Source organism: Emys orbicularis, chromosome 1 (genome assembly GCF_028017835.1).
Source record: "Emys orbicularis isolate rEmyOrb1 chromosome 1, rEmyOrb1.hap1, whole genome shotgun sequence".
Classification (NCBI taxonomy): domain Eukaryota; kingdom Metazoa; phylum Chordata; order Testudines; family Emydidae; genus Emys; species Emys orbicularis.
Window position 1 is genome coordinate 200101541 of NC_088683.1, and position 20563 is coordinate 200122103.

Here is a 20563-nt window from a genome sequence, read left to right on the forward strand (position 1 = left end):
ATCTAGTGTATTTTGGATGCTGCTATTAAAATTGATGAGAAGTCTTACTGTAAAAGGTAACTTGCCACTAGTCTAGTAAATTAGTTTTTATTTTTTTATTCATGGTACAAAAAATATTGCAGAACTTTAACTTTTTAGAAGTTAAACTCTGGAAGGAAAAGGAAAAACGTAGACAAAACGTAACTTACTTTGACATAGGTGCGTTCTGTTTCAAGCAATTCACAAATAACCTTGCGCAGTTTATCAGCATCTGTAAGTTGTCTCATGGTGGACAGCTGAGGCCCTGTAAATTCTTGAGGATGCAAACTCGAATCAGAAGGATTCATCTCATGTAGACTGCGACAAAATGCAGCAACTTGTTCTGTACTCTTTAAAAAGAGAAAACATTACGCCTAGTTGTTTTAAAGTAGGAGCAATTTGAACTCTAATTCTGCTATTGTATACCCCACGTACATGTTGTATGTACTAATGTAACTTTAAGAAGTGTGCTGTGCTTCTGTATCGGAGGTTTTATCATCCAGGGCTGGATGTTTCAGTCTGCCAAGTTCACTGTCCACAGCATACACAGTGCAAAGTGACCTTAAAGCAGCCAAAGATTTAAACTAGAAATTTCTCCTTTTGTACAGGAATAGTTACCTCCTACACCACCTGCGTCCCTGATCATTGGGGAAAGGGAGAAGAAGAGCCAGCATGGTGAAACCAAACTCTACAATGCCGGATCCTCTGCTGTTATAAGCTCAGTTATGGAGTTTATGCAGGCGGTGGAAATCAGAAAGGCAGGGAATCTACACTAACTCCCATGGGGCCTGGAGAGCCAAGGATGAGGGACCACACCTGGCTGTGGGCAGCTGTCATTCTGTACTAACTGAGAATCAGGACCCCTGTTATGAAGAACCCCAGATGCATTGTTCTTAGAAATTCAGAGTGACATGTCACATAATGACCACAGCCTGTAAAATAAGTATATTTAGACAGTGCCACAACTGTACAGCAAGGGAATTGCGTAAGACCACTAACAAGTCTCTGGCCCAAAAAGTATGGGCAAGTACAAAACAGAAGTCTCAGATCACAGAACAGTCGCTAAAAATGACAAAGTACATTTTTGTAATTTGTTTTTGGTAGCACTCAGAACACGCTAAGCACTGTGCAAACACTAATGGAGGGGCAGTCCTTGCTCTAAAGAAATTAAATTCTAAAAGAAAGCGGGAAGAGCAGGGGACAAGGGAAAGGAATTACAACATCCAAGTAAAACATGGACGTGGCGTTTGGCCATGTCCTGAGACTGTCTCCGACTTTATTTTTAATTGAACCTTTAAGAATGTCTAAAGCTTAGATTTTAAAATACAGCCGTGTCATGATGCTTAAGCGGACTTCGATTGTAAGCTCTTTGGGGCAGAGATCATCTTTGCACTGGTCTGTATAGCATCTAGTACAATGGGATACTGCTACATGATTGGGAGCGTTAAGTGCTGCCGCAATACCAAACAAACAATAATGAAACCTTCAAGTCATGCAATTAGCTGCCTAACCCTGTGATTTACTGATGTTACTTGTGTCCACTTTCCTTCCCCTCCTTTTGTTTGTCACACTGATTGTATCTAATTAGACAAAAGTTCTTTGAGCATACACATCTTTACAATTTGTAGTTACTGCATGCAGCATGGTGGGGGAGCCCGAGCCTCTAAGCACTACCACAAGATGAATAATATAATGGTAATTGAATTATTCAAATATTCCAGTTAACAAGGGATCAGTTTAATATGTTAGAGAATCAAATTGTCCCACTCTATTCCGAGGCACTTGAAGAAACAGTCCTAGATTTAAATGCAAGAGGGCTACAAGCAGGGCATTCTCAGTGGGGCTCCCCCTCAACTCGTAACTTGCTTCAACTGACAATTCAGATGCCAGGTTTATTGGCCTTTTTATTGAATGCAAGGTCTGATGCTGGAGGGGGTTGGAGTGTACCCTGGGAAAATGGTGGTTTGGAGGGGTTACTCCTGTTCTCCCTGCTCTATTCCATCTCCCTTCAGCTCTACAAAAGATGGAGTGATAGATAATTGTCTTTAAGATTATGTACGTAAGCCCTAAGCATTGTGCAAGGGGTATTTATTTTTTAAATAAACCTCAAATAAAAATTAAGCATTGCATAACTGTACCATTTTCATCACTGTAGGATTCACCCTCTCTCTGGTAGAGTTCACAACTCCCCCATTCCTCCCACCCCTAGGAAAGTGCAGTTTTATTCAAAAAATAAAAAAGGCACCATAGTCATATCTGATGATAGAAGTGAATTTTTTTATGCTTTTTACCTCCTGTAATCACTGCAGAGCCAACACAGATACAGGAGAGCATCAGTCTATTATTCTTGAGCCTCAGACTTGTTTACAAAGTTCCACTCAGTTACATCTGTGCAGAGTAATGCTCAAGAGAGCTGCACAGGTGTCTTTATGGATATCTTTACTAGCCTTTCTTTACTCAAATATCCCCACCATCACTACAACTAGGGTAGAGTCACTGGCAGTTGTGCTGATGTAAGTGGCCCACCATTGTTTTAAACTGCTTTTGTCCAATTCTGTACCTGCTGATAGTGTTAAAGGAGAGCACAAACCAAATGCAGGAGTGTAATAAATGTGGTCCCTGGGAGAAAGAATGGCACAATGTCTTGTAAAGTGTGGTGATCACGGCAAGAATAATATGGATGCTGTTGAAGGCATCTAGCCTGACTATTCTACATCTATTGTTTTTTCATTTCACCTTGGTATAAAACAGCAAGTGGGTCCTAGTCAGATTATTTTCATGGGAAAGAGGTATTAGCACTGCCTTATACATTGTTATAATTTGCTGTCTATTTTGTTGTTGGCTATAAAAATCCCAGTAAAAGGGGGAAAAGTGTTTCTAAAAACATTCAGTTTAATTCTAACAATGCAGCTTATATTTCTAGTTGATACATTAAGATTTACTGACATTAAAAAACCTGTCCTTTTTGTTTTAATTTATTTTGGATACTTTCCAGTCACTGCATATAGAGGGTGAAATTCATTCGGTATTTGGGTGACCCTTAGGTTCTTTTGGAAAAATCTCTGCAGTTATCAAATTGCAGTATTAGTTAGTAGTCTATGGTGTGTTGATGCATCAAGTTGGAAACAAAACATGTTTTTGCTCCATTACCAACTAATAAATGAGCTTTTCTTTAGGAAGCATATTTATATTGCTAAAGACATCGGGGGGAGGAGAGAAGAGGGTCAATCCACACTGCATACTGTGGGCAAATCTAGAATGCTCCCTGGGTTGTGGGCATTTTTAGAAGTCTGAGGCCAGAAATCTGGGAAGAAGTTGATGTACATTGATTCTGAGGTTGTTCCAATCATATGGGACAATATAAAAGAGGCAGAGTGAGGAAACAGGAGCAAGCCTGGGTGGAACATAACAAGGAGAGGGTTTAAGAGGAGATAAGAAGAGGGAAGGAGGCAGGGTGGAATGAGGAATGTGTAGCGAGTGAGATGGTATGGTATATTAGACAGTGGCTGCTCAAGTTTCCCCACTTTGCTGTTCCTTAATCCAGAGTTGGAGGAAACTCTGGGGTCAGAGTAATTCAGTCTCTATGCCCCTTCAATCTGCATTAAGGGTTCACTGAAAATGCATTCACAGTCTCTGTAGAGAATGAGCAGAGAAGCCACTTAGGAGAAGGAGCCCTGCCCACCAGGAGGTGAAGGGATACCATCAACTCATTTAACATAGGCCAAACAACTGGCAGGTGGGAATGAATTTCAGCTACTACTGACCTAGGCCAGATATGGACTGGTGACCTAATGCTGAAAGGGTCCCTGTCCCATAGCCATTCTGCTTATGTACAGCCATTACTTCCCTTTAATTCACCTCTATAAGCATAGTGCCACGAAATCCAAAAGGAGCATTATCTCCACTTGGTAAGGACTTTCCTGGAACAATACAGTTGCTTCATCCACAGCTACTTTATGGCTGCCAGCACCCATCCAAGCATAAAACTGCTATGTATTAGATCAGTAATTACTTAGTCAGTAATTACACAAAGGTGGCATTTTCTGTAATATGCACATTTAAGTGATCAACAGTTTACAGCTGACTTACAGGAAATATGAATGGCTGAAGAAAATCTCTTTTGGTTGGAGTTTGATTATTACAGCAATAACATTCATCTTGAGTAGTTGAGATCAAGTAGTATAGAACAGAGTAGCAATTTATCTGTTCTACCTGAATTATGAGAGTAGGACTAATTTGCTTCTAATTCAGCTCCTGGGTAGTCTGTAACCTCTCTTTTGACCCTGCAGTATTTTACTGCTGATTAAATACAGTTGTATAATAGCATGATTATGGTGCAAGATAACTGAGTTATCGATTGTGGGCTCTCTTGTTCCTCACTCCATCTATGCTCACTAAGAGTTTGATCCTGCTCCATTTGGGGTAGGATCAAGCCTGACAGCCCCAATTCAGCAAAGCACTTGGGGTGAAATCCCGGCCCCGGTGAAGTCACTGGAAATTTTACCACAGACTTCACTGGGGCCAGGATTTCATTCTAGAACTTTACTGGAACTTAAGCATATGCTAAAGTGCCTTGTTGAATCAGGGCTGTAGGGAACTGGCAGCTTAAGAAGTGGTGAAGCAGGCCTAAGTTTAGACCATTCTGGGTCACTGTATTTAATAAGGTAAATTCCTCAGAGAGGAAGGCTGGTCCAGTGATTAGGGCACTATCCTAGGACCTGGGTCCCTGCTCTGCCATATGCTTCTTGTGTGACCTTGAGAAAGTCACATAGGGCTGGTCTTCACTTCAGGATTAGCTTGAGGTATATCTCAAAGGTCACCCCAACCTGACTTATGTGCGTACACAAAAATCTCCACCTTGAATTAAGTGGTGCTTTAAACTTAAGGTAGCTGGCCCATCAAGGGGTGTGGATTGAAGCTATAGTGCTGCTGAAGCTCAAGCAAGTAATGCAGTGAGGGCTCAGCTACAGTTGCTAATCCAAACACACTATTACTCAAGTGTTATTTTGCAGTGTGACCGTTCTCACTCTAGCTCACTCCAGAGGAGTTAACTCTCAGTAGATAGCTCAAGCTAACAGTGCAGCAAAGACAAGCCCTTAGCCTCTTTGTCGCTCACATCTCCATCTGTAAAATGGAGATAATACCACTCCTGTGATGTAAGGAAGTGCTATGAGGATAAATACATTAAAGAGACTATCGTGATTGGGGCTATATGTGGACCTAAATGTACGTTTCTACCTATCTACAAATTTGATTTTTCCCCACTTCCATTTCAGCATCTCATTTGGAAAGAAGTTATTTCTATCAAGGCAGTATCATTTTAACTATGGGTTATCATGCCTTTCATAGAAGTTGTTCACATTAAGTCATTAGAAAAGATGGACTACATAAAGAACAGGGAAAGCCTTTAATATCATGAACTACTAGATAGCAATTTTAAATGCTCATTTAAGTGAAGTGCTCATTATAGTTTAAATGCCTTAGTCTGACACTATTCTAGTGGAGGATGGTGTAACAATTCCTATGTTCCAAAATATTGGCCCACAATAAGGCATGGATTTGTACTTTTTTTCCCCCTTCACATATGGAAGCTTTAGGCGATGACCAGTCACAAACTTCAGTCATGTCAGGTGTCATCTAACAGCACTTCTACTTTGCAATTTGGATTCCTCACATCAAGTTGTATTTTTACCAGATTTAAAATATAAGTTATTTAAAATTGATGCTTTGCAACAGACAAATTACAAATCTCAAGGCCACTGACATTCATGAACTTGTTCACGTTTGCTCAAGGCAGAGGCATCAAATCATCTTTTTGCATGCACCTTTAGAAAGGAGTTCTCTGCCAATATCTTATTTAGAGAAAGTAAATAGTGACAGGCTGAAAGAAACACACTTTACAGCCAGCTAAAGTAGTGTTAGTTATGATACAGTGCAGATTTTACTTAAACACTTTATTAAAATGTCACCATTATCCAATTGCCTAGAGATTTAGAGGGAAGAGAACAGAGTAATTTGGTAGACAGATAAACAGCTAGCTCCCTTTACCTTCCAATTCCAGATCTGTTCCCTACCAAGCACTGGTGTAGTGAGAGACCAGTTCAGGGTGTGTTCGTTTAAGTCAAGGAAACTATTGCATCATATTTAGGGGTCAATCCTGCAAACCTTCACTCACAAAAGTGATCCCAAGTAGTGACTATGATGGAATTACTGGTGCAAACAAGGGTTTGTAGGATTGGGTGCTAGGTCTGTGCACACCAATTAAACAAAAACCACCCCCATCCCGCAAAGAGCTCAGCAGGTAAACTAATCTCACATCCTTCCTGGGCAGGAGCATTTCCTCAAAAGTTGAGCATGCTGACATCATTGAAACAATTGGTGTTTTGGCTGATTGTTCTCTAATTGAGAGAGGACTGCAATTTCCTCTGCCAGTCCCCATTTAAAAAAAATATATATATAGGGGTGAGTGTGTGTAGTCAAGTGTGGTCCTTCAGGGCACTCAACACCTCTACCCAAAAATGGACATTTTAAATAAAAACTGTTCTCCAAAATCTAAACAAAAAACTTCAGGCAAATCCCACCGAGGCTTGGCCTCAATTGTTACGTGGACTGCATATGCTAAAAAACAAAACAAACAAACAACAAAAAAACCAACCTTCTGTGGGCATAAGCATTACTATTTACTTAGTATCACATTTAGAAACTTCTTAAAATTACTACAGCATGAGGCTACATTAGGCTAATTGCTTAATCTAGTTACACTGCACAACAGTAGATCTGCTCACCAAATGCAGCATGTGATAAAGAGAATCACAGGACCTCTCCATGCCTTTGTTCCTGGGTTTACGTTTAACTCTCCAAAAAGCTGACATCATTGGAAAGATATTGTTGTGAAAATGCTGTTACTCAGCATTTTCAGTAACAAATACACTAAAAAAAAAAAAATCCACATTTCTTTCCATATTCAGCTGATATGAAATTCTTTCCTGCTCCAGACAAGTGTTCTTTCCTCATATTCCATGCTGCTTACTTGAGACACAAGCACAGAAAACATCCTCCCCTGTATTTTAATGAGAGGGCAGCTACTGCACTTCTGCAAGACTCTGCTCCTGTTGTCATTTGCTGTAGGTCTCGTTCTTTCAATAGATCAATGAGAATTTAATTCTCAGCTCTAACTAGTGAAGTCACTTCTGAAGACTCCCTTTCATGAAACGGTCATATGAGAACTCCTGCAAGAAATGGCTGAAACGTGCAGAGGGGAAGCTGACAGTGGAATATAAATGTCTATTGCCTGTGGATTAGTATCAGCTGATTGGCTGCAACCTGTACTTCATAAGATTATTAAACATCAGGGCAGACAGCACTCACCAATTAGACAACTTTAAAAAGCCAGTTAGATTATTGGAAAACCTTAAATTGCTTTTTAAGAAATCCCCATTTCAATCCTTTTACCTCAACTTCTACATGTGTTGAGGGATTTGTATCAATAGATAGTTTTGGTTTTCATTAACACTGCAAAAGAAGATTCATCTTCACAGAACACGTTTGGTAAATGACATGCATACAGAGTCATTAGTGCATGGTACCTTAAGCACAGCTGCAAGGTAATTAGTTTTAATTTCAAGAGACAGGTCTTAAATTAGAAAAAAGGAAATGAACATCCAGTAGCATTTCAACTCATTAGATTTTTAAACACATCCACAAGTGGGGAATGTGGCAGATCACTAAACAAAGCGCTACTGACCTGATCACCACAGTAAATGTGTCATGAGGGCTACAATGTGCAAAATACTTAAGCTTTTGTTGCTGTGCGATATTGAGAACCTGCCTCTACACGTTTTAACCTCCAGACCAAGTGTGTTAAATTTATATAAATTAGCACACTTTAAGCAAATAAGCAGATAATTACGAAGGCTAGTTTTTGTTAAATAAAACTTACACTAGTAAGTCAGCTACATGGTATCCTGTTAAACTAGAGATGGATGACTGACAAAGATGTTACTTAGAAGTGGTTTAAATTCTCATACAGATCTTGGATTAGAAATTGAGGCTATGTCTACACTACAGACCTCACAGTGGCACAACTGTACAGCGGCAGCTGTGCCGCCGTAAGGTCGCCTGTGTAGCCGCTCTATGCCGACAGGAGAGAGCTCTACTACCGGCATAAGAAAACCACCCCCAACAAGTGGCAGTAGCTATGTCAGTAGGATAGCAGCCACCAATGTAGCACTGTCCACACTGACACTTTTGTCAGTGAAACTTATATCACGGGAGGGTTCCCACATCCCTGACTGACAAAAAGGGTTTGACAACAAATGTGCTCATGTAGACAGTCTATAAATGTGCACAACCCACTGAAATTCAAAGGAGTTTGGCTTAGAGGGGCTTTGGCCTTTCTCTAGTGCAACTTTTGTTTAAAAAAAAATATTATATATATAAGCATAGGAGCTTGCCAATATTTACATCTTTACAATTGGGAGATACTGAGCTCACTAAAAGCCAGCTGTACATGGGCTGCCTTAACTTTTAAAAGAAAGAAGAGCGATTAGAATCTCAAAAACACACCCAACCTTAGAGATTAAAAACACCAGACCTATCAGTTAATTCCCTCTTCCTATGAAGGATTGTTTCTATAATGTATTTTCTAATGCTTTATCTAGCACAATTTTAAGATATCCCATCTCTTGCTGTTTACAGCAGGATAATTCCATTGAAATAATGAGGTTTTGTTCTAATTCTTCCCAATTTAATGGAGACCTGCTTAGGAAATGGCAAAAAACACACCTTGTGTCCTTTCCCCCTTCTTAGTGATATATGAAAGGAGCCTAGAAGTTTCTCCTGCTTGTTTTTTCCATTCAAAATTCACACCTGGCGTACTCGAACTATTTTAATATCATCAGGAAAAAACATACTGTCTAAAGGTTAGAAAACAAGGGGTGAGGGGTTGCTGGAGAAGGCGGGGGGAGCTGGCAACAGCAGGGGGGACTCTCAGGTCTACTTTATCAAGTCAGTTACGTAAAAAGGGAACAAGCTCAAGTTTTGCAGAATTCTTTGCAGGTTACAGCCATGCCTCTCATAGTAGCCATGCTCAAATAGCATCTCCACTGACCACTGCCTTCAAACTCTTTCCTCTCCCCACTTCCTCCAGGTGCATTTCACTGCGTACAGAGACAGTCAGTGCAAGTTAAGGCTGATGATGTGAGCATGATTCATAATCTCATTAGGGTTGGAAGGAGGTGGCAATAGCATGGAGAAGACACCTTTCCTGCAAATGACTTCCAGGGGATTTTAGGAGGACGACGTGTGGTGAGGGTACCTTCATAGAACAGATTAACAGGCTCTACCATCAGCTAATTAAATGCCCAGTGATCCAGAAGACATTTTGAAGCAAAGCACAACTATAAAGAGGAATTAGGAACAAAAGTCAGAGCCCCCTTTCCAGTGCAGCTTCTTACGCTGCACATTTACTAGCATTCTCTCTGGCGTTAACAGAACTATTGTTAAGTTTTGTTGAAATTCAAGAGCATGGGAGAATTGTAAAGAATACAGAGTTGTTCTATATATAAACAGGGAAAGTCGAGTTAGCAAGTTAAAAGATTAATTTGTTGTCACTATAAATATATTCTGTATTGAAAAACACACACATCCCTCCCAGCCTTTTGATTCAAGACTAAAAAAAAGTTTAAGGGGAAAAAACAAAACAAAACACTGAACTCAAAAAGTCTCCCCCATGAATCACATAAGTTATGTATAATGAGAGGTTCCTTCAAAGATACACATTTCCAAATATTAGAAAATGCAAAACAGGTGATAATGTTTCATTTACACAAAATAAAATTTCCACCTCATTGAAAGTCTGCACTCATTAAATGTACAAGTTAGTTACAGTTCTTACTCTCTTGTCAGAAGTGTAATAACTACTAAAACACAGTCAAAGCACAGGGCTCATCATACAATTCATATACCTTGCTTTAGACAGCTGATGGTTCACGGAAGCAAAGTGTGAAATGGGACATCGCAGCCTCTTACATAATTCATACATAAAACTTTTAAAAGCTACAGAAAATCCAACCACAGCAAGAGTATCCATAGCCAAGTTAGCAATAGATACCATCAATATGTGGACCGTTTTTCTGTAAAGAAACATTCATTTCAGACCTTGTTACAAATCATGCAGGTATCCACACTTAAATTTTAAATAAATAAATAAATAAAAAGTCCACACACATTAGTACTTCCCCCACTTTTGAAAAATATAAATTTTATACTTACTATAAAATGATTCCCTAGGAAAATCTAGAGACGAAGTTTAAAGATAATCTTCTGCTTTACATACAAGTTCTGTGTATGTTTCATGCATGGGAATGCTTTCTCCTATCTATCAAAGGAAAGGCTACAAGCTAGTATGACATAAGGGATCAGGAAACAAGAGGCCAGGGGCTTTTTCCTTCCTTTCAACTATGATAACCTAATAGTGATATTTGGGGGATCGGTTTATGACTCACCAAGACACATTTTCAACTAAAACAAAATGATGGGAAACCACAGAAATAGATATAGAGAGAGTGAGCAAGCGAATAAGCACGGGGAGGAGACACAGAGACTCAATGAGATCAGTCCTACATAGTCTATACTCGCTGCACAGTGAATTCTGTAGAGCTTGGGTTACTAACACAGCATCAATTATGCAGCAAGTACTTAAAATATAACATACAGCCAGCCCTTTTAAAGTAATCTTACCATATGTACTTGATTCAGCTTCAGAGAACACTAATCTCCACAGATCATTTTGTGCAGTATTCACGATTACCACAGCTAGAACAAACTACCAAACCATGCCAGAACTCATCCCTTAATAGACAGCAATTAGCAATCTATTTGTGCAGCCTGTTAACTATAATTGGACAGTTCTGCTTTAATCAAAGGTAGATTGGTTGTAATTAGTTTTGCATTTAAGCTGCTAACATGTAAACTATACTATTGATTTAAGGCAATAATATAACTTTTGTGCTTCACACCTTTGGAAGTTACTAAAGAGAAAAGGGGAGGAAAATGTGATAAATCAATCTGGAAATGCATTCAGCTCACCTGCCCAAGGGGAGGAAGTGATAGAGTTGCTATATTTTAATATCTGAAAGCATTATCACACACCATAGAAGATCAGAACCAGGTCTACTCTTTACCCCTCATGGATCCAGAACACAGCTCTTACTCAACAGGTGTTGATGTGCTGTAATCAAGGCTGTAATTTGTTACACTCTGTATCACTTGTAAACACCTTAAAAGTAAGATCAACATTTTCCTAGGGAAGATGCTCTAATCATGCACAGCTGTGAAGTCAGCATGTCAGCTGTGACTCTACTGCACTTTAGGTCTTTGTAATGTGAAAATGAAAATCTCTCACCTTGCTCATCCTATCTGTCTCATCAGAGGACTCCAAATCAGGCACTTCTGCTTCTTCTGGAGCTGCCTCAGCACTGCTTTCTTGTTCGCTAAAAAGCGTGTGCCCTGCCAAAATTGACATGTATGTGGAAACAAAATAGTGGGTTATGCAAAATGTGAAAAGTTTAGAGCAGTGAATAATGAGCTTTCATGAACATTCAGATTCTCATCCTGCAATGAGCTCGGCAGGCGTCTGTGCCAGTGGTTCCTTGGATGCACAGGGGCCTAGCAGCATTCAGCTCACTGCAGGAGCAGGGCCTAAACAGGGATTTGAGCACAAAGGTTTCATGGCCACATATGAAATTTGATTGAACTATAAACACTAATCACATAATGTTATGGGCCTGATTGAAGTTAGAAGCCACAAAAGTTGATGCAGAGTTAAGGCCAAGTTCCATGTTGAGATTAGGTTTTATAAAGCTCCAGCCCTACAAAGGCCTGTGCTTAACTTTATACTCGAGCAATTCCACTGAGCTCATTGTGACTACTCATGTAAAGTTGAGTGCGTCTTTCCAGGATCAAGGCCTTAGTTAACATTTCCTCCACACAGCCTTATATTGGAAGAGTTTAATAAATTACAGTTTATAGTTTTACATTTCTTTTAATGTTAGAATCAAAAATACTTTTACAGGGATTTTTTAAGTTATACTATTAATTGACAATTGCATCTTTCCGTATGCAATATACTAAAGTAACTGCATTAATCTATATCTTGGCAGTCTTAGAACTACATTTTTGATACAACAGCCCATAAAGATTCCTTTGCAGGTACTGCCCAAGACCACGAACTCTTAAGCACATGCGTAATTTTTGCACACAAGTAGTCCCACTGAAGTCAGTAGGACTACTCATATACTTAAAGCAATGTGTGCCTTTGACTCATGCAGCTGTGAGTAGAAATGTAAGTAAACATGTCTTATGCCTCTGGGAAAGCCAAATTTTACATACGTTAGCTTTCTAGCTATCTAACAGGGGAATGAACAGTTACGGTGTTCTAACTGGAGGGGAGAATGGAGGCGTACCAGAAGTTTCCTCCTTAAGAAAATTATTCATATATGACATTCATGGATCTCACGGAAATCTAAAGGCAACTCATTTGCTTTTCAGAAGCACCTTTATGAGCCTGGGATAAAAACGATCCCTAACAGGAATAATGTAACAGTATTCAGCGAGGCAATGAACGGCACCAGAGACAGGAAAATCTTTCCAAACCCCAAGTCAATTTGAGTGCTGCTGCTCTGGAATTTTGTGCCAGACTAAACAGACACTCCAGAGAAGCTGAGTATTTGTGTCTAGATTTTAACTTTTTTCCCCATTAACTCATAACTACAAGTTCATTCAAGGTTGTCACAATCCTGCAAATCAGATGAACATGGACAGACCCCTGTTGCCTGCACTGAGCCCCATTAATATCAGCAGTGTGCCGCACAGGTGCAAGGGTCCACCTGCATGAATTGGGGCTACTATTTATATGTAGTCTGTATTGTTCTTTATAGCATATGGGTTTTTACATTATATAAGTTACCTAAAGAATAATCTATCAATAAGCAATGAAACAACAACAAAGAATATCAAAGGAAGAAAAAAACATTGTGAATATCCCATGTTAGCCTTTTTGTGTGTGTGGCATTAGTAATCCAGTTTTTAACCTTTCAGCAGTCCGACAAAAAATTATGCTCTAGTTATATGCAACATGCTGGAAAAACCTATTATCTATTTCTTTGATCCCAAAGGGGATATGAGCAGCTCTCTTAAATTACTAGGTATTTTCTGTAAGATGTTTCGATTTACAGTTTTCTTCTATATTTGATAATGTTTTCATCCTAGACCAATATTGGCACTATTGTAGCTCTCATGTTGTAAATAAGAAAACAACAGAAAGCACATACCGATTACAAAATAGATTTATGCCGTTGATATTTCTCAGCTGTATTCAGTGGGGGTTTGAGCGAAAAGATTATGGGTGACTGTTTGGGTGTTCTGATTCAGAGTGAATGGCAAGCCATTGTAGTGATTAGTGTGCTCAAAATCTCCCCTGTCAAGTCTATTTCTTTATTCTGTGGGTGTACTGAAGTGGAATTCATTATTGTATCTGGAAATAGAGATGTATTTTAAGAAATTTACTAGACATATCAGAAAATTCAATTCTGCTGGCCCTTCACTGAAGTTCACAGAAAGTTAAAGTTAGTACAGTTGCTATTATGAGTGTTTTGCTAAAAAATTAAAGTTGGGCCAAGAAGGCATGTTAGGGCAGGCTTTCTAGTTCTCATTTGAAGACAATTCATACTTGACTTTGGGCCTGGGTTCAAGAGTGCCAAAATCTCATCAAAACATCTCTCAAACTTTTAGCCACAACCAGCAAAAACTTTGCAAGATCTTGCAAGATTTTCCCCATCCTGAGTTATATCTGAACCAAATTCAGAAAACGTGACCCTGCTGGTTTGGCTCCAACTTGCACCAACCTGTAGAAACCAGTACAGAGCTGAGTGACCTTTGAATTAAAATATTCAAAAATAGCAGAGAGGAGGTTCATATGGGAGGTTCCCATGGAGGCCTATCTCCATTGCGCTGAAAAATCTAAGATCTCGATCTTGACAAGGTCTGGTTTAATGGGTTAAGATAGATGATAATGAAATGCATTTGTGGAAGTGTTTGGTTTCTAAGAAATTAAATCTGTGCTGAGCCTCTCATTTCTACAGTTTAGTCCATCAACTTTTATTACTTTCAGACTCCTTTACTAATATCTAGCAAAACTCTTAAATCCCCTAAAATATCCATTTAAAAAAAAGGGAAATGTGCAGAATATCATGAATTTGGTGTGAGCAGCCTGTGTTTGTCCCCTACGATTAATTATACATTATAAGCAGTGTGAAATGCAGCCCACAATTATGTCTCAGCCTAAGCCAACGAACAGCATGCCTTTTATAGCTATCAGGGCTTCTTTTCCTGTTACTAGTCAGACACCTCTTTAATCTACTTCCTGCAGTATAAACACTCCTACCCAATACAGACAGCAGTCTTTCACTTACATCTTAATGAACAGTCACACAATGCATATTCTGCATTGTTCTTTCACTCAAAAGTCTTAGGCTGTCAAACTCAATGTCTCATTAATAGGGTTATCTGCTGGTAGTTATACTTTGCCACTGAACTCAGTAATGTTGAATGTTCTTACAATATCTATCTAAATACATTGCAGTTACGGTCCCCTTACTGTTGGTTCATTGCATTGTTTTATTCATATCCTGAAAATCTTTATTTAGCTATTAATGGAGCTCTATAAGGACAATGTACTAAGTTCTCTTTTGCTGTAACTGGAGACAGTCTAGGCATATACAACTTGTTAATGAAGACAGCAAAGTGGCTTCACTTTTTATGAAGGAATTAGAAAGAGAAATCCAGGAAACAGCAAAGGGGCAGCAAGGTAGCTAAGAACATGCCTCATTTTAAGCACATGAGTAATCCCATTAAGATCAACAGGACTGCTCTGATGCTTAAAAGTTGGGCATGTGCTCAAGTATCTTGCCAAACCAGGGTAACAATGACCACAAAAATAGCTGTCCTTTTTAGGACTGCTTGTAAGAGATTTCGCTCTGTTTGTTTTACCCGATGCATAAGAAGAGTTTGGTTTAAAAAAAATTAAATTAAAGGGAAACTGTCAAGGTCCAGGTCCAGCACAGAATTCTCATACCTACAGTAGAACCTCAAAGATACGAACACCAGAGTTACGGACTGACTGGTCAACTGGACAGCTTCCGGTTCCAGAGGGTATCAGGTAGCAGCGGAGACCAAAAAAAAAAAAAAAAAAAAAAAAGGGGGGGGGGGGGGAGGGCGGCAAATATTTTACTGCCTCAGGGCTTCAGCCCTGGGGCTCAGGACTTCAGCCAGGTTGGGGGTTAAGGCTGCAGTCACAGGGTGAGGGGGGGTCAGGGCTCCGGGCAGGAGGTGGAAGTCAGGGCTTCTTACCCTTGGGAGCACTGGGGCTCAGGGCTTCGGCCCTGCGGGGGGTGCTGGGGGTTTGGGGCTTTAGCTATGAGGGGAGTGCTGGTTTCAGCCCTAGCATTCCCACCATAGCTAAAGCCCCAAGCCCTGGCGCACCCCCCGCCCCAGCTGAAACCGGGGTTGGAGCCGTGGGCAGCCCTGAGCCCCAGTGCCCCCCACAGGGCAAAAGCCAGGAATGAAGCTGCGGGGCTGAAGCCCCAAGCCGCAGCGCTTACCCCAGATCTAAAGCCCTGAGCCCTGGTGCTCACAAGGGTCAGAAGCAGTGGTGAGCTGTAGCCGGTTCGCACCAGTTCGCAAGAACCGGTTGCTAAATTTAGAAGCCGGTGTAGAACCGGTTCCTAAAGGGGCGGGCAAACTCCGGTCCGCGGGCCACATCCGGCCTGAGGGACCGTCCTGTCTGGCCTACTTGAGCTCCCAGCTGGGGAGGCCAAGGCTCCCCCGGCCCCTCCCCTGTTACACCCCCTCTTGCAGAGCAGCCGGAGCCCTGGGGTAGCGGCGGCGGGGCTCCGGAGGCTATTTAAAGGGCCGGGGCGGTAGAAGCAATGGGAGCCCCGGACTTTTTAAATAGCCCCCAGAGCCCCGCAGCCCTACCCCAGGGCTCCAGCAGTGGGGCTCTGGTGTCAATTTAAAGGGCCTGGGGCTCCAGCCGCTGCTGGGAGCCCCAGGCCCTTTAAATCGCCCCCTGGGGAAGCTGGGCCGCCCCGGTATGGCGCACCGGGTTACTTTCACCTCTGGGTAAGGGGGTGGGGCTGCAAGCTCCGGTGGCTGCGCAGCATCCTTACACAGCAGCCTGGTAAGGGGGCCAGCTGGGGCTGGGAGGAGCGGTTGGATAAGGGGTAGGAAGCGGTTGGAGGGGGTGGAGGTTATGGGGAGATGGTCAAGGGATGGGGAACGGGGGGGGGGGGTGTTGGGTAGGCGTGGGAGTCCCGGGGGTCTGTCGGGGTGGTGGATGATGGGGTCGGGGCAGTCAGGGGACAGGGAGCGAGGCGAGTTGGGTAGGGGGCGGGGTCCTGGGGGGCAGTAAGGGTGGGGGGGTCTTGGGAGGGGGTGGTCAGGGGACAAGGGGGGGGTTGATGGGTTGTGGGTTCTGAGGGGGGCAGTCGGGGGCAGGACGTGGGTTGGGGTCGGATGGATGGGTGGCGGGGGGGAGACAGGCATGTGGGGCTTGTACTCACCGCGCGGTTCCCTACTGGGTCTTTGGTGGCACTTCGGCGGCGGGTCCTTCACTTGCTCCAGGTGAAGGACCTGCCGCCAAAAACCCAGAGCGAGTGAAGACCCCTCTGCCGCCGAAGTGCCGCCAAGGACCTGGTAGGGAACCGGTTCTTAGGATTTTGGGAGCTCATCACTGGTCAGAAGCCCTGACCCTGCCCAAAGCCCCAACCCTCCCTCTCCCCCCCAGCTCCATGGCAGAAATCCGTAATGTTCAGAGTTATGGACAACCTCCATTCCTGAGGTGTTGGTAACTCTGAGGTTCTACTGTAATGCTAACTAATAAGCATGGAGCTAGAAGGGGGAGTGATAACACCACATGCACACTCAGATGATCTGTATATCCATAATAAAGCTGTTGAGATTTTACAGAAAAAAATGGTAATTTTTAAGTGGGTCCCGGAGCTTTACAGTCTAAAAACTGAAGTGTTAACAATGCTGCTTTCTAACTGGTTAAAAAGCAGTACAACTGGATACATGAAGGGTTTCGGAAGACTGAAGAACAAAAATTCTAAACACAGCTGGCAGACACAGACCAAATCACCAGAAACTTCCTTTGAAATTGTATGTTCACAACGTTTAACATCATAAGGGTTGTAACAGTAATAGTGATCTGTTCCTCTGGCTCTTCACTTCTTTACCTGGTCCCTGCCTAATGGGCAAAATCTTCAGATTATCATCCTGTAAATCCTATTGAAACTTTAAGATCATGTAAAGAACCAGTAAAGGTATTTTAAACATGCTACATGACACCTCAAATTAGAAGTCTGCCTCACAAAAATAACCCAGACAAAACTAAGGTCACTGTTACTCTTAACTTGCTCTGAAATCCAAATTTACTTGCTCTGAGGAATCAGCAAGAGAAGAAGACAGAAAGAAAAAAAATGGAGAGTCTTATAATGCAGTGAACAGTTTGTTTGTTTTTACAACATATGAATCTTTCAGATCCTAGGGTAACTGGCTCTGGTTTTCCTGCTCGCAGAGTGACAAATCACAGACTGCTCAGGAACACTTAACTGGTTCATAAATGGAAAATGAATGTATTCATTCAAAATAGTGATATACCTGTTTTACCCCCTATACCACATGAAGTGATCTGTAAGGCTCTTGGTTGTCCCTGTATTTTGCATAGTGTGTCCTATGTCTTCTGATGCTGTAATCTCATACAAAACAAGAATATTTAGAGCCTCACCCCCAAAATCTAGTACATGAAGAAGTAGCTCACATATCTCCACATGGAGGCCATATGGTTTCACTATGCAGAAGAGAAATAGGGAATGCCTCAAGAAATTATGGATAAAAAATAACCTTTAGGGCATCTTACTAACCTAGTGGCAATGCTCTATGCTGAGTTTTGGGAGACCTACCTCTGGATTTCTAGTCCCCATTCTCTCACTCCCTGGACTGGATGAAGTGTGTGTTGTAGACTAGAGGCAAGACACTATCCTTGGGGAAGGGAGAGGGCCTTGAGTGGTCGTTTTAGCTAATTATGGGGAAAATGTTGAGGGTCTCCAGAGGGAGTCCTAGCATGTAAAGTGCTTCTCAAACAAAATTATAATGGCTGTGCTGGGGGAATAGAAGATTAAAACCTGGGAGAAAATTAAAAGGTGAGAGGAGAAAATCTTTGTGGTTTTGTAACAGGCACATATTTTCCCCTGAGAGGTTCTATGTGCCTCTTCTTCACCTTGCTATACATCAAAATCTTAGTAGTCAGCCTAATTAATCACAAAAGAAACAAGAGTGGCTAAGAGCCAGTGGGTCCCACGGGGTTTAAATTGCTGGAATTTTGGTTTGGTTTTCTATTAACCCCCCTCCTCCAAACATACACCAGTAAAAAAATATCTAATATCAACATTTTTAAAGGCTTCCTAAAAGGATCAGAATCTAAAATATTGACCCAATAAACAGAATTATCTACCAAAGCTCCTTTGGTAAAAGTTCCATCCCACACTCTCTGCATGACATGCAGCAAATTGCTCCAGTAAAGTATAGCGTCTAAAGCCACATAAACATAATGTTCCAGCCAGATCCTGAGCCCAATAATGTTAAACTCCCGTGTTAGGTGGATTTTCTTTTAGCTCAGTACAGAAATATAAGTGTACATGCTATAAGTAAAGCATGTGATAGAAACCACTGAGCTGATTTATCCAGCCAGCCAAGCTGGCAGTAATCAGCTAGGATACAAATAAATAGGTCAATGGGTATTTCACACTTGATTGCTTTGGACAAGAAGTCACAGAGCTGAAACCAAAAATCTGAGAGACAGCTACAATCCCAGATATAATAATAAAATGTACCTCTATTTAACTTACATTTCAATCCAGTTTCAGATAGTAAAAACCAAATAATGCACAGGGGCTAGAAGAATAAGAGCTTTGGAAGAACCTTTTATACTTTCTTCCACTGATGTCTAAAGAGATGGAAAGTGATGGAGGAGCTCTAAATGCTTGCCTCCAAACCTCAACCTTTGAAGTAGGTCCCAAACCCTATTCCCGCTTTAATCTAAGATCTTCCCAATTAGAATGTGTGTGTTGTTCAGTTTTAAACATTTTTAACACCATGCTTTAGATGCATATGGCAATTGCAAGCACTTTAACAAGGTAAAATTGTGTTACTGAAACTTCTGTAAGCACCTCTGAACCATCTGCTGAAATGCTATTTTATTGCTTCCTCCAATTTAAATTGAGATATTCCTACTCTTCCTTCAGCAACAGTGAAATAAAGGGAAAACCATACTCACCTCCCCAATTTTCCTGCTATGGGGAAAAAATTCTGACAACAAGGTTCTAGCCTTCCCTATGACCTATAAGCCCTGCACTGGAAGGGTAGTAACTTACTCAAACTGGGATCAAGATGCTCTTACCTCAGGAAAGAAAATTAAGTGATTTTATATGTGTAAGGGTGACATCTTGTGGCCAAATATCAAAATCCCAGGTATGGAGTTTACGATTATTCCCACCTCATCCTCACAACTGCTTTTTAAAAGCAATCATTCAACTACTATTGATGACTGTTCGTGTTCTATCTGCTAGCTAACAATTTCGAACATGGTCAGTTTTTAGGAGCCTTCTTTCATGTTTGCCTTCTTCAGAGCAGGAAAAGGAGAAAAAAGAAAATAAAAAAACACTCAATTTTATGTTATTCTGACCACATTTTTAAATGAACTTCTGAAAAAATAGATCAAACAAATAAACACACTTAAGAGTGTCTTTTGTTTTGGGGTATTTACATATTTAAAAAGCCAAACAAAAACTCACACATTTCTCTGACCAAATATCTACCAAATCACTACCTAGCCAGGGAATTTGTGGTTGCAATTTAGTGTAACCACAGGTCACGTCATAAATTCCCAAGCTCCTGTTGATAATCTAACCACAATGTTTAGGGCTTGATTCTCATCTCACACAGGTGTAAATCAGGAGTAACTCCACTGTGGTCAATGGAGTTACACTGATGTATGTTGGAACCAAAGTGAACCCATTTTATGTTAATTTCCTCAATGGACATTGTTACCTTGGTTACTGCCGCTATACATCAGTGCACTGTCACTCAAGTCAGACAGGTTTTCCATGCGACGTGGGGGTGGTTGCATTAACTTCTGCCCCCCCTCTATCTCAGGATAAGTACGCACTGTAAGGCACAGTGAAGGCTGAACAAGGGCATCTTTCAGCATGGTTGAATTCAGGTCTTCAGCTCCTCTTTTGTTAATCTCAACAATTTCATCACCAGCTTTAAGGCCTGCAGAACAGAAAGTAACAGGTAAGTATCACATAGTAAGTTTCTGTTGCCCATGTACCCCAAAGACCTCAGTCTGTTTATTTATGAAGTGCTAGTAACTGTGATGTCTAGACATGACATAAACATTTATGATTCCAAACATGCAGAAACTTGA

At 41.2% G+C, this 20563-nt stretch overlaps 1 protein-coding gene across 4 annotated transcripts in view; it reads right to left on the bottom strand.

Moving 5' to 3' along the window:
- Positions 1 to 20563, bottom strand: part of TIAM1 (TIAM Rac1 associated GEF 1) — a 97448-nt gene that overhangs the window by 20037 nt on the left and 56848 nt on the right. For 3 of the 4 annotated variants that reach the window (XM_065410873.1, XM_065410865.1, XM_065410856.1), the window contains 3 exons: positions 20185 to 20409; positions 11423 to 11526; positions 189 to 368 (listed from right to left, as the gene is read on the bottom strand). In XM_065410873.1, coding sequence (XP_065266945.1) covers positions 189 to 368; positions 11423 to 11526; positions 20185 to 20409 — 509 coding nt within the window. Of the gene's footprint in view, positions 1 to 188; positions 369 to 6803; positions 6894 to 11422; positions 11527 to 20184; positions 20410 to 20563 lie in introns of those variants that run through there. The other variant, XM_065410881.1, reaches the window with a different exon arrangement.